General features: G+C 41.7%; 1 protein-coding gene across 5 annotated transcripts in view; it reads right to left on the bottom strand.

Moving 5' to 3' along the window:
- Window positions 1-13401, bottom strand: part of DGKZ (diacylglycerol kinase zeta) — a 382126-nt gene that overhangs the window by 47793 nt on the left and 320932 nt on the right. For all 5 annotated transcript variants that reach the window (XM_082269996.1, XM_082269998.1, XM_082269997.1 and 2 more), the window contains 3 exons: window positions 9133-9206; window positions 6456-6567; window positions 658-854 (listed from right to left, as the gene is read on the bottom strand). In XM_082269996.1, the coding sequence (XP_082126122.1) occupies window positions 658-854; window positions 6456-6567; window positions 9133-9206 (383 nt within the window). The remainder of the gene's footprint in view (window positions 1-657; window positions 855-6455; window positions 6568-9132; window positions 9207-13401) is intronic.

Genomic DNA, 13401 nt, shown 5'->3' with positions numbered 1-13401 from the left:
TTTTTTACCAAACATAGGTAGCAGAAAACAAATTGGCCAAAAATTTTTTAAAAAATTGGTTTTTACATCTTTTTTGGGGGGAATTTCATATAAAAAAATGTTAAAAATATTGTTATTTTTTCAAAATAAACGCTCTTTTTTTGTTTATAGCGCAAAAAGTAAAAATCGCACAGGTGATCAAATACCACCAAAAGAAAGCTCTGTTTGTGGGAAAAAAAGGACGTAAATTTTGTTTGGGTACGGCGTCGCACGACCGTGCAATTGTCAGTTGAAGTCGCACAGCGCCGAATCGCAAAAAGTGGCCTGGACGGAAGACAGCAAAATCCTCCGGTGGTAAAGTGGTTAAGCTTTGACAATAAAACCTGTAAGCGGATTGGTTTATATGCACAGCTGCACCAGATTTTCCATTCTCCAGTTTTAGAAAATCAACCCCAGGGTGTGCAGCTACTAAGGAAAGACATTTTAACTATGGCTTTGTGAGAGTAGCTGGAGAAGCAAGGTACTGTGGGAAAAAACTTACCAACACAGTCTCTGAGTAATAAAAAAGAAGCCATTAAGTGACTTAATGACCAATGACTACTTAAAATTGAAATAATTTACTGTAGAGTTGCTGTTTATTGTTTTGTAAAGCATGTTCACAAATGAAACGCCACTTACTAAGGCAGATGGACAGATGTTCTCCTCTTCGTCTTCTGGACAAGGTTGGCCTGGTTACGAAGACTAATCTTCACTACAGAGGGTCCCAGTTTGCACGGTTCACCATCCACCTGCATGGGAATAGACTTAAACGTCCTCAGAAGAACCTCACGACACTGGTGCAAGCGCTCACCGTGACCTCCAACCTGCAGAGCTGCCTGTGGACAAAAGTGAGAGATAGGAGAATAGATTAAGGCACATGTGTGACCATAAACCTGCAGATCTTTCTCCAGTATTGTGGCTGGGGAAAGGTCTGCAGTTTCTAATTTGAAAAATGATCCTATACAACGTTGCTCCCTTTTATACAGAGGTAGTACATGTGAAGAAAACAGAAGAAAAGGTAAACACTTTTTGATAACATCAGAGATTTCCCACCACGTTCCTGTGGTCCTAATACCCCGTATCATCCTGTCTATAACCATTAGTACCCCTGGGTGTTCTCCATTGGCTTCTGGTTGGGTGTCCTCTCTGGCCTAAAGGATACATGGAACATAGCCACATCTTCCACTATGCCCTCCCTGGACAGAAAGAACCCACCTGTACCATCAATTTGTACTGATGACCATATCCCGGACCTGCACCACACCCTAAACTGACAGTGGCATTCTGCTGCCACCAAAATAACAACCACCATAACCCACCAGGATTTAAAGAGCACCCCAACAATCCTGTGCACTGACAAGCAGACATTTTTTCCTGGAATATACAGAAATTGACACGGTGGTAGACACATTTACCAAAGGGTTCTAAAGCAAGAACAATATTTGAGGACAAACAGAACACACACACAACCCAAAAGGACAATTCCGCCCCAGAATAAAAAACACACCACCCCGGAACTTATCCCCCAATGCAGACTTAGCATGAGCATAGCCAGATGATTTAGAAACTTTTTGCACTATTTTAGGTGCGACTTGTTAGCACAGCAGCAGAATTGTGTGTTTTTGGCCCTATGCATTTTAAATGGGATGCCTAAAAAAGGAGCGTAAACATACTATTTTAAAGCAGGTCTTCACTGCATTTGAGCACCACAAACCAAAAACACAATTTAATTAATTTTTAATATTCAAAGCAACTCTCTATGCTTTATTTTGTTGAGAAGTCACTTTGAAAAACAACCCCCTAGCATTTCTGGCAGTGACCATCTTGAGTAAGGGCAAATGATTCATGTAGCATTTACTTCCTGGAATCCATCTGCCCTTAGCTCAAGCCTGCATACAGGAGAGTGTGCTTAGTTAAGGAAACCCCTCCTCCTCTCCTTCCCTCCTAAAGACTCATGGGATGCATGACATACTTTGCCTAGGCAAGAAACCAGGAAGTAACTGAAAAAAAATGTAAAAAATGTAAATATCATATTCTTTCCTATCCATTTACTATTGCTAGCAGCATGAGTATTAAAAATAATTGATCTAGATTGGGAGAGTGAAGTATTTTTCATATACTCTAAAGTCCATGAGGTCAAAAACACGAGATTCTGCCGCAAAGATTTTTGGGAGCTGCAAGGAAGCGTAGTCAAACGTCAGGAATCACATAACAAAGCCCCTCAGGTGTGAATGGAGGCTTACAGCCAACCACCTGCAGCCCCCCTAGATCAGCCTTTCTGAACACAAAGGAACACTTGATATAAATTTCAGGTCCCAGGGAACCCCTGCCAATAACTACTAAATACACAGCTCAGGGTACATTAATGTGATGGTTAATAAGAAGAATGTCCCTTAAAGTGGATCTTAAGCCTTAAGGTTCTTCACCTTAACGCATTCTATGCATTAAGGTGAAAAACCTTCTGTGCTGCAGCTCCCCCCAGCCCCCCTTTTTCTTACCTGAGCCAGCAATGTACACAAGAGCAGCGGCTTTCGCCGCTGTCTCCCTTCTCATTGGCCAGATTGAGAGCAGCAGGAGCCAATCAATGCTATCAATCACATGCTGTGACATGGGTGCGGGGCCAAGTAACTTACTCTGTGTCAATAGATACAGACAGGGTGGCTCGGGAGTGGGCACGCAAGGGTGCCCCATGGAAAGCAGCTTTCTGTGGTGGAACCTGCCAAAGAGGAGGGGCCTAAAGTGCTGGTGGGGGACCACAGAAGAAGAGGATCGGCACTGCTCTGTGCAAAAGCATTGCACGGAGCAGGTAAGTATAGACATGTTTGTTGTTTTAATAAAAACAAACTAAGGTTTAAGAACACTTTAATTGGTGGCCAATGGGATGAATAAGCCCCTTACACATAGCTAAAAATATCAATGGTGTCACTGATAACTTACCTGGCAAATATTGCTAACTGCTCAGGGACCCCTAGCAATACCTAGAGGAACCCCAGAGATTCACAGAACTGTGGCTGAGAAAGGCTACTCTAATGCTGGCCATACACCAGCCGAAAAATAGTTTGAAAATCTGTAATTTGGTACGTTCGTTTGTTTTTGGTCCAGTTAATGGATAAATATAGAAAATCGGTTTTAACTTTTCAGAGCCGAAAAATCAAAGGAACAGTTTGGAAAATTCTGCTGAACGAACGATAAATTGAAAGGTTAAAGAGGTTGTAAACTCATTAAAATGTATTTATTTTTTTTCCCAACCTGAAAGAGAAATACATAATGAGCTAGTATGCATCGCAATACTTACCTTAGAAGGAGCCCCCACCGTGCCGCCCGCTTACCTGTATGACGGGCGACATGTTCAGTAGCCCGTCTTCCGGGATCGCGGCATCCGGCCATCTGATTGGCAGGCGCGTGGGAGCCGACGGCCACGGCACGGGACTCTGAAGGAACGGCACCAGCGGCCATTCCTTCAGAGCGCATGCGCCAATGATGTCCCTGGCTGCATGTAAGGTAAATATCTCCTAAACGGTACATGTTTAGGAGATATTTACAGTACCTATAGGTAAGCCTTATCATAGGCTTACCTATAGGTAAAAGTTGCAGAGGAGGGTTTACTTCCTCTTTAATGTGTTTCTCGCTCAAAACGGTTTTCACTAGACATATGTGACAAACTGAACGAAAAACAGATTAATTTATGTCCATTGACCGATTTATCGTTCGAAATTCGGCCATTACATGACGGCCCGATCGTCTGCTCTCACCACCGATTTTTCCTTTTTTGAAAATGAGTTTGAACGATTTTTCAGCTAGTGTATGGCCAGTTTAAGAAAAATGACCCACCAGCCCTCCATTCCCACCCAGTTACATGCACTGTATACTTATCTAGATTTACACGCAGCCACACCCTGCTTCCCAAAATTGGTGGTGACAGCCTCCCAAAACAAAAAACCCCATACATGAATTACAACAGCCTGTCTACTGGAATGGAAAAGAGAAGAAAAATGTTTCTGTTTGTACATATTAAGGACTTTATTAATGCACCTCTGTTTCCTCTTCTATATTTGGACTGTTCAATAGACAGCCAATCTTTTGTTAGTACAAAACACAAAAACTTTAGAAAGAAAGTAGAAGGGAGTATTGCATGTCTCCTGCTCTGTCAACGAATAGCAGCACTGCCATCTAGTGGCAGCAGCTACTTGCTGACTTCACCTTATAAACATACTGTAACCAAGAAGGAATCTAGTCTGTATTGGGTACCAATAATAATCATTGAGTGTTTTAATACATAGAAATGACATAGGCAAGCTATTGCTTTTATATATAGAACATAAAGCACAACCACAGGTAGCTAATAATTGCAAACTATTGTCTTATTAGTGGTTTTCAAACATACATCTTAAAGCTGAACTGCTGGCTGATGTTATTTAAATTATCCATTGTGAAATTTGCTGAAAGAACTGAATACGCTTCAATTTTGAAAAAGTATAATAACTAACATTGTTTTTGTTAATGTTTTAGAGACAACAACTGAACCCCTTTATCGACAAATTGGCCCCTGTAGAAGCTTTTTAGCGAAACATGTTGGGCCTTGCTATGGGTGGTAGCACTAGGGGCTCCACCTAATCAAATAATAAGAGGGTTCACACACCTTCAGATTGTTGTCAATTTTCATGAATTGTCCAAATATATGTATTGTTTATATTTTCTCCTTTTTTGTTTTTTTCTATATAAAGTGTTTTTTAAATTTGTAATTTTAAATAAAATGTATATTTTTTTATTAATTTTGTGTTGGTGTACATCATGAGTATGATACCAAGAAAGTCCCCGTATAGCCCTCATGTACCAATCCCCAATAGGGATTTTGGTAATTCAAGTATGCTGGCTGATGTTAATGACACAGCTGAATGTATCTAATTATCCATTAATAAATAATTAAATGCATTACATTTCTAAAAATATAACTAATGTAAGTAAGCACATTTGACTTCGTATTAGCCTCTTGCATTCACCTGTACAGCAGTACTTAGACAAGGCGAATCAATTAGGAGTGCAGCATACAAATGTCCTGACAAAGTAGCATATGGAAAGAGAGCAGAGTGAGTAGGGAGATGACCTCATCATTCTGCTGCTGCTCTTTCACTATCCAGTGAGTAGGCTAGAGGTGGAAAGAGGACACTGCTGTATACCTTTTACAGTCTACAGCCCTAACAGAGAAAGTCATGTAATTTGTATGACTGTGCTGTGTGCATCTCAGGACAGGATAGATTGGAATACAAATCTTTGGAAAGTAAAACATGTTCTATATATGTAAATTCTGTGTGTTTAGCTGTTTGACTGAAGTTCATCTTCAAAGCCCAATGCAAACAATCTTAAACACTAAGGGGTGCATTTATAAAAATACTGCGGAGCTATTCATCTTGTAAAACTGCATGTAGAATCATTCTGTGAGAATTCGGGCTAAATCACGTTACTAGGTTATTTTCACTACAGGTTGAATATTATTTATACAATTCATACAGAATAGAGTGAATCAGGAAATACCACATTATGGTCACTAGATGGGGCTGAGGATCATAGAAAACAAATACTAGCTCACTACCTCCATCTAGTGGCCATAATGCAATATTCTCCCAAACTACATTTTCTTTATGAATGAACACCATTCAACTTGGAGAGATAAAAACCTAATAACATTCAATTTTCCTGCCATTAGCACATAATGAATGCAGTTTTACAGGATGAATAGCTCTGCAAATTTGTTTATAAAATACACCCCTATATAAAGAGGGGGATATAGCTTTTGACGGTATAGAGAGCGAGAGAAACTGATGTGAATAGCCAAACTGGCTCTGCAAAGTGTTGAGGAGCTGTACTGGTCCTGGATAAATGTGACCTTTTTCCACCCACGTAATGTATATGTGGGGCAACAAAGAGGGTGGGCTCCAACACCCACACGCCACACGTGTCCAAGGGCGGTAGAAGTTTCTGTGCTGAGAGTGCACTTTACTGCGCACAATGATCAGGAATCTGCAGGACCGGATCCCAATCATGTGACCACTGTTACAGCCAATCACAGTGGCCATATAATTAGGCTGACCTTCCTTCTCCTCTGGGTAGAATAGCCCAGTTCAAGAGAAGTTAGGGTGGGCAGGAAGGTTAGGCAATTATTATAACTAATATTCTTAGATTTACATTATAGGTACATCAGACTGTGCTGTTAACTGCAGCAAGCTATACATTTTTGGAGGCCACCTGTTAGCTTAAAAAACTGAAAATTAATTCAAATTAATATATTATTTATAATAATGAATAAAATAAAAACTTATTTATAAATGTTCCTTATTTATATGATAATGTACTTTTTTTTAAATATTTGTTTTAGTCCTAACCATATTAAATAGGAAAATATGTAAAACCACTACACAGATTCTTTAAGCGGACAGTACCAGTGATGCCATAGTGAAGCCGATCACTTCGATGCATCCATCATCGTGTCTCTGAGGTTCGAAGTCATGGTGCTCCCCAGGATTTCCCCACGGCATGGTGCCTGCACAATACCTAGTGCAAGAATATATATATATATATATTAATAATAACGCTTATATACAGTAAGAGCCTGAAATAAAAGTGTAGTTGCACTGACTCTGCTTTTTGAACCTGGCCCAGGAAAGTGATAGCAGGAAGCTGATTGGCTGTTTCAGGTATTAGAATCATTATTCATAAAAAGGTTCCTGTATGTCTGGAAACAAAGCTTACTATCAAAAGCAAACACACCCAGGGCAGCTAGGTTCAAATATAGGGAATGTAAACATCTATTTCACAAGATCCCACTGATTACATTGCAAAAAGGGTTATATACCTATGAAGGGAAAGCAAAGACTATAGCTGCCCATAGAAATAACACTTGGGAAGGGTTGGGTCAGAGCTGGTTACATTCCTCCGTGTGAAGATAAGTCCATATCATAGAGTTCAATGACTCTGGTGAGGCAGCACTAACAAAAGGGATTAAAAAAAAAAACCTTGGGTTGATAAAGAAAGGCAGAAGGAAAACAAAAGTGTCACATTAAAGGTTTAGGAGTCCAAGAATATTTATTTTATTTAAAAAATCTGATCGGGCGACAGGGTCGAGAGGAGATACTTATGGGCAACCATGGAGAAATTTGTGTTTGGTTCGACTTTCTTATCCTGGGTTCGCTTGTTGTACGACTCTCCACAAGTAGCAATTAGAGTAGCGGGCCAGATCTCACCCACTTTCTCCCTCAGCAGAGGTACCCGATAAGGGTGTCCACTGTCCCCGCTCTTGTTTGCCATAGCCATTGGGCCCATAGCAGCCATGATCCATTCCAATCCCTCTATTGGGGGTTTTCAATATGGGGAAAGGCAAGATAAGATCATGCAATATGCAGATGATACTATGCTCCTTCTGGGAGACACCAATGCCTCCTTGAGAGAAACCATGTTGGTTATATCTAGATTTGGGACCTACTCTGGTCTACAAATAAATTGGAAGAAATCTGCTACTATGCTGTTGGATGTGGACCCGGATGGCTCCAGATCTGTCCTTGAGGATATCCCTGTGTCCTCTACTTTCAAAAACGTGGGTATTAGCGTAACCCCAAGACCCCTTGACTATGTTTTTTTAAATCTGGTACCCTTACTCACACGCATGCGGGATAAAATCAAAATAAGGACTGAGCTTAAATCTATCAGTGGTTGGAGGAACCAACCTTATTAAAATGATCTTTATGCCACAACTCCTCTACATCCTACACAATTCCCCAATGATTATTCCCCTTAAGATGTTCTCCACTTTTCGTACACTTACATGGCACAATAAACCCTTGAGAATTAAACTAGAACAACTTCAAAGGCCAAAAGAGAATGGCGATCTGGCACTACCCAATCCCAGGCTGTATTATTTAGCAGCCCAGTTACAGCATATTGCCATAGCCATGTCTCAGTCCAAAGACAACCCTGATGCAACTACTCATATTTTACACCACGTGACAGGGGTGAAGGATGTCGCAATGGGACTGGAGGCCTTATCCTACAGAAAATCGAATAAACTTTTCCCCACATATGTCCTCATGCAGAAGATATGGAATAAAGTAAGGCAAATGCAGGTGGTCACGGGTTTTACTAGATATAGTCCAATCTGGAATAACATGTTTTATGGAGAGTTGTAGTCACTGCAATGTGGGGCTAAGTGGCGACAATGTGGCATCACGCTATTATCCCATATCTTTGAAAATGGCAAGTTGTGCTCTTTCCCCGCTTTGCAGTCTAAATTTAGACTTCCACAGACTATGTATTTTTATTACATCCAGTTTCAACATGCTGTTAAGGCACAGTCAGGTTCGGAACCTTGGGTACAGTCTTGAACCCCTGTATTTAATTATATGTCAGAGGGTTTCATATTGCAATCCTATTATATGCTTCTGCTTATTTTCTTGAAGGACTTACCTTCGAGGGCAGAGGCCAGGTGGGTACGTGATATGGAGGAGCAATGGGAGGAAGCTCTGCAGGCAGTACAGATATGCTCACTTAATGTTACTCAAAGGTTATCACAGTTATACATTTTTCTCAGGGTTCATCTCACCCCAGCAAGACTCTTTAAAATAGGGGTGCAGGAAGACCCTACATGTTCCAGATGTTCCAGGGATCATGGTGACCTCATCCATTTATTATGGAGATGCCCCAAGCTACACCTGTATTGGGGGAAAGTTCTGGATACCCTAGATAGGGTGTTCCAAGGTACCTATAGAAGAGACACTAAAACCTGGCTCCTGGGTGTATTGGATGACCTGCCAAAGGTAATCAAGCAACACTGGAAACAGGGGAGTTGACTTCAGTTCTAAATGAGTTACGAGAATGCCACCTTAGGGGAGGCGACTCATTTATATAGTATAACCAGTCCTGATTGGGTGAGGGGCGGAGCCTATACCCATATGTATATGCTGTCATGCTTCAGTTTCAGGAAAGGAAAATTACCGTCAGGTAAGTATAAAATGCTCCGTTATACAGTGGGATCATGGGGAATGAAAGTCACCACCCTCTAACAGGAAGTCAGCTTACAGCAGCAAAAAGGAATTGTTCGTGTCACTCTAAGGCTTTCTTACTTACCGAGGGATGTTTAGAAACACCAAGCATTGTAATTTCAGCTCCTGAATTTTAGCTGTCAGGTCCTGGCCGTCACACTGTATATTAAAAAAAATTGAAGACATAAAAAAGAAATTTATAAATAAAAAGTTCTAAATTTGTCATAAACGGAGCACTTCGATACGCAGCGATTCACAAATCAAGTATTGTGTTTCCATCAAGTGATTTAACATTTCGATTAATGTTACAATGCAATAAAAAGGTTCTCAGTGCAGCCATGTTTAATAGTTTTCTACTGTATATGTCCATGAATGCAGTCCCATCAAGAGGTACAACTCTACTGCAGCTTTTTGTAAGGATGAAAAAAGATCGCATTCACACTTACTTTGGTCTCTGAAAAGCAATCCCTGTTTAGATTGCTGTTCAGAGAGCATTTGACAGGCGGGGAGGAAGCATTGTAACACCGCCACACCTCCTGCTTTAAGTGCTTGAAACCTGCACTAGTGTGCCACAACCACATGCATTGCACACAGTTGTTGGGCGCTTGCAGAGTGGCCCCATTCACTTGAACAGGATGCTCTTTGTAGGCGCTACACCTACTGAAAGTGGCAGGGGGTACATTTCCTGCCTCGGGTGAGAAGCAAAGCATCATGGCCGTAGCATGAATACACTCTAGGCCTCTGCTGCTAACAGGTGTGTGTTTGGGAGATGGAAAAAACATGGCTTGGCCATGGGGTTTCACCACCCCTCAACCACTAGTGTGAACAACCCCTAAAGCAAACCTGTACTCTGTTTACATGGGGAAAACAAACAGATTTATTATAAAGCTGAATTCCAGGAATTCAGCTAATCATAAAAAGTAAGGTCACCATATGAGTTAAGTTCAAGGAGCTGCCTGACATCTCCTGGACTTCTCTCCATTATTTACAACCAACAGTTACTGCACTCCCAGAATCTGGCTTTTGCTGAATTTCTGGGAGCCCGATGCCAATGTTTCAGGTCTAAGTATCATCAACATTAGAGTAGTGCAGCTGCTATGCATGCCCCTCCCCTCCTCCTGCCTAATCACAGAAGCCTTTGTATTATGTGAGCTCTTTAACAAAATACAAAGGCATCTCTGAATGGGCAGCATAGGGGAGAGGTGGGCATAGCTGCTCTATTCAGGAGATGTCATGCACCTCCTTGGACTCAACTCAGAGTGTACCTGAACTTTTTACAAAGTGGCTGAATTCCTGGAATTCAGCTTTAATCCTCCCCCCAAATAATACATACTCACCTTTACTTTGCTTCTCTGCTGCTTTGTTTATGTGTTGGTAGCAAAGTAAATACCCAGTACTGCCAGGTATAGAAGTGCATGCAAATTAGTACATGTACACTCGAGAAACTTATAGCTTACACAGGGCAGCTTTTCCGTATAGAGTGGTAGCAGAGCGGAAAAAAATAAATAAGTATGTGCCCCTGGGAAGGGGGAGATGAAACCGGTTGCTTTTTCTGCATTAGCAAAACACAGGTTCACCGTACATATTCTGAAATCCCCCGACAGATTAGTCAGAAATTTTATAATTATTGGGTCACAATAGATAATATGACATATTTACCATGGACTATTTGATTACTGTATGTAACCATGTAATCGATTTGTATATTTGGGCCAACTGTTATGACACCTTTCACCAGGTTCTGTTGCTAGCATTTACTCAATAAACCTGGATTATTTTTTTATTACTGGCTGTGTGGTGCTTCATCTAAAGTCCCAATGGGCAAAACTCTGCATTTGCATGTACAATAGGGATAGAGGTGCCTCTCAGGTTACTACCAACCAACCATATTTTGTTTCTTAGCAATGTATAATGATTGCAATCACATCTTGCCTCACATGTAAGCTACTATTGCTAAACAATGCAACAAATGTATTGAAGCAGAATATACAATCGCTCTTAAATGTGGCAACTTGCCAAGTAAGGAAATTCAGCAATTCTGCAGCATTTACTTCAAATCTTAATCACTGTAGCAGAAAGCTGCATAGTGTACAATCTCTACACACTCTATTACCATTAGCACTGCGCTAAGACTTTAAAGTGAACCTGTGGTGATAGCGAAGAAAAGTTAAAAGAAAATGTGCGGGATAATAAAATTTTAAAAAAGTTGTCTATACTCCCCTATATGGCTGCAGCATGGGTCCGATTCTGCAGCTATCCCATGGCCACCTCGAAGACCAAGAACTGAGCTATCACATGACCGCTGATCTGATCTCTCAGTACTCAGTGTTCACTGAGCACAGTGCCAGCTCTCTGCCCTGCCCCTCCAGTGCTCACTGGCTACGCAGGGGGTGGGAGTGGCTGGCTCAGGCTCTCAGCAGCGTGCCAAGAGGCTGAGCAAGCTGCTGATCAGGCATCTGGGAGGATCTGGGTGGATCTTAACAATATTGTTGGGATAATTCCAGAGCCTGGAGCAGCTTTGTGACTTTAGCCCACTGTCAGCTGAGTCTGGGTACAGAAATAAGCGCACTCCTGTAAACCCAGGAGATAAGTATGACCAAAAGAGCTTTGGCCAAACTTCTCAATAAAGAAGATAAAAGCTCATACCTTTATTTAACATCCAGAGTGTCCCAGCATCTCAAATACTTTGGTAGTGTCTAGTTTATAGTAAAATCTCAGCTATTAAAGAGGAGTTGCGGCCCCCCAACCCCAAAAATTAAATGTACGCAGCTACAAACACTGTAGCTGCTGAATTTTACTATTAGGGAATTAGTGTCCTCACCCGAGCCGATTCTTGAATCGCCTCTCGGTTGCTGGTACTGCCATCTTGGCTAAGGTTGACCGGCAGTGAAGCCTTGAGGCTTCCCAACCAGTTTCCTACTGCGCATATGTGAATCGCACTGCGCATTGTGAATGGGTCAACTTTTGGGTGGAGGTCTGCTTTAAGTTGCAGCTTTGCCACATCTTTCCACAATGTGATGTGCTGAGCTTCCCTAACCAAAAGAGAGAGAAGAATCGCAGCTCAATCACACTGATTGTTCTATTGCTTGTCCTAGGTCATGGGATTCCCAGGTAAATAAATAAAGGCACAAGGATGTATCTCTTATTGGTCACCTTTAACTCTGGATCTCAGCTTTTATTAATTATTTTCAACACAAAGCTACTTTAGTCTGGACACACAACAGCATGTTATCAAAGGGTACCTTTTTTGTCTGGTAAATCACTGGATTAGACAGATCATTGTGCTAACTAGAGGCTAATAAAGTGAAATCACACCTTTTTTATTTTTTTTTTATTTAGTACATTGTACAATTACAATAGAAATACCAACAACGATACTCCAGACATAAATTTTCGGTGTTACAATACAATAATTAGGTAAGACCAGACAGTTCGGGCAAAAGTAATGGACTTCTGGGCAACAGAACACAACTGACAGACCAAACAGCCTGTACAGGCCCAAAAGTCACACCTTTTAAAAAATGTATAGCCAGTGAAGTTTTTATAGCAGAAGAAACATTAAGACGATCATGAGAAGATCGCAGCAGTGGGGATGAATGGATAAGGGGGAATGCAAAACTTGCATCACTGGTAGAGAGCGCATTAGGAGGCAAGTCTGCTCTAAGTGCACGTATGGCACATTATAAACAGGTGTCCCCATTGGAAGACTTTCCCTCAATATTTTGCTTTGGTGACAACTGTAACATTTTGGAATACCTATTATTCTATGGCGTGGTAACAATGGTCACCGTGGCCATTAAGGCTCATTCGCATGTGTAGCCGTGGGTCAGTAAAACCAGGAGGTTGAGCCAAAGTTTTACTGCCTCCCAACCACACGCTAGAACAGGGACATTCAACCGCTCACAACTGTACAACCAAACACAAGGGCGCACCGGCCTAGTGCATTATCCTTTAAAGAGGTTGTAAACTCGTATAAATTTTTTTTTTTTTTTTTTTACACCCTGCAAAAGAAAGACATAATGAGCTAGTATGCATCGCATATTAGCTCATTATGCAATACTTACCTCAGAACGAGCCCCCGCCGTGCCGCTCACTCACCTCTATGACGGGCGACATGTCTAGTCGCCCGTCTTCCGGGATCGCGGCATCCGGCCATCTGATTGGCCGGAGCCGCGGTGACGTCACTCCCGCGCACGCGCGCGGGAGCCGACAGTCACGGCACGGGGCTCTGAAGGAACGGCACGATCGGCCGTTCCTTCAGAGCGCATGCGCCAGTGACGTCACTGGCGACATGTAAGGTAAATATCTCCTAAACGGTACATGTTTAGGAGATATTTACAGTACCTATAGGTAA

Source organism: Pelophylax lessonae (genome assembly GCF_965119305.1).
Source record: "Pelophylax lessonae genome assembly, chromosome: 10".
Classification (NCBI taxonomy): domain Eukaryota; kingdom Metazoa; phylum Chordata; class Amphibia; order Anura; family Ranidae; genus Pelophylax; species Pelophylax lessonae.
This window is presented reverse-complemented; position numbering and strand designations above follow the sequence as displayed.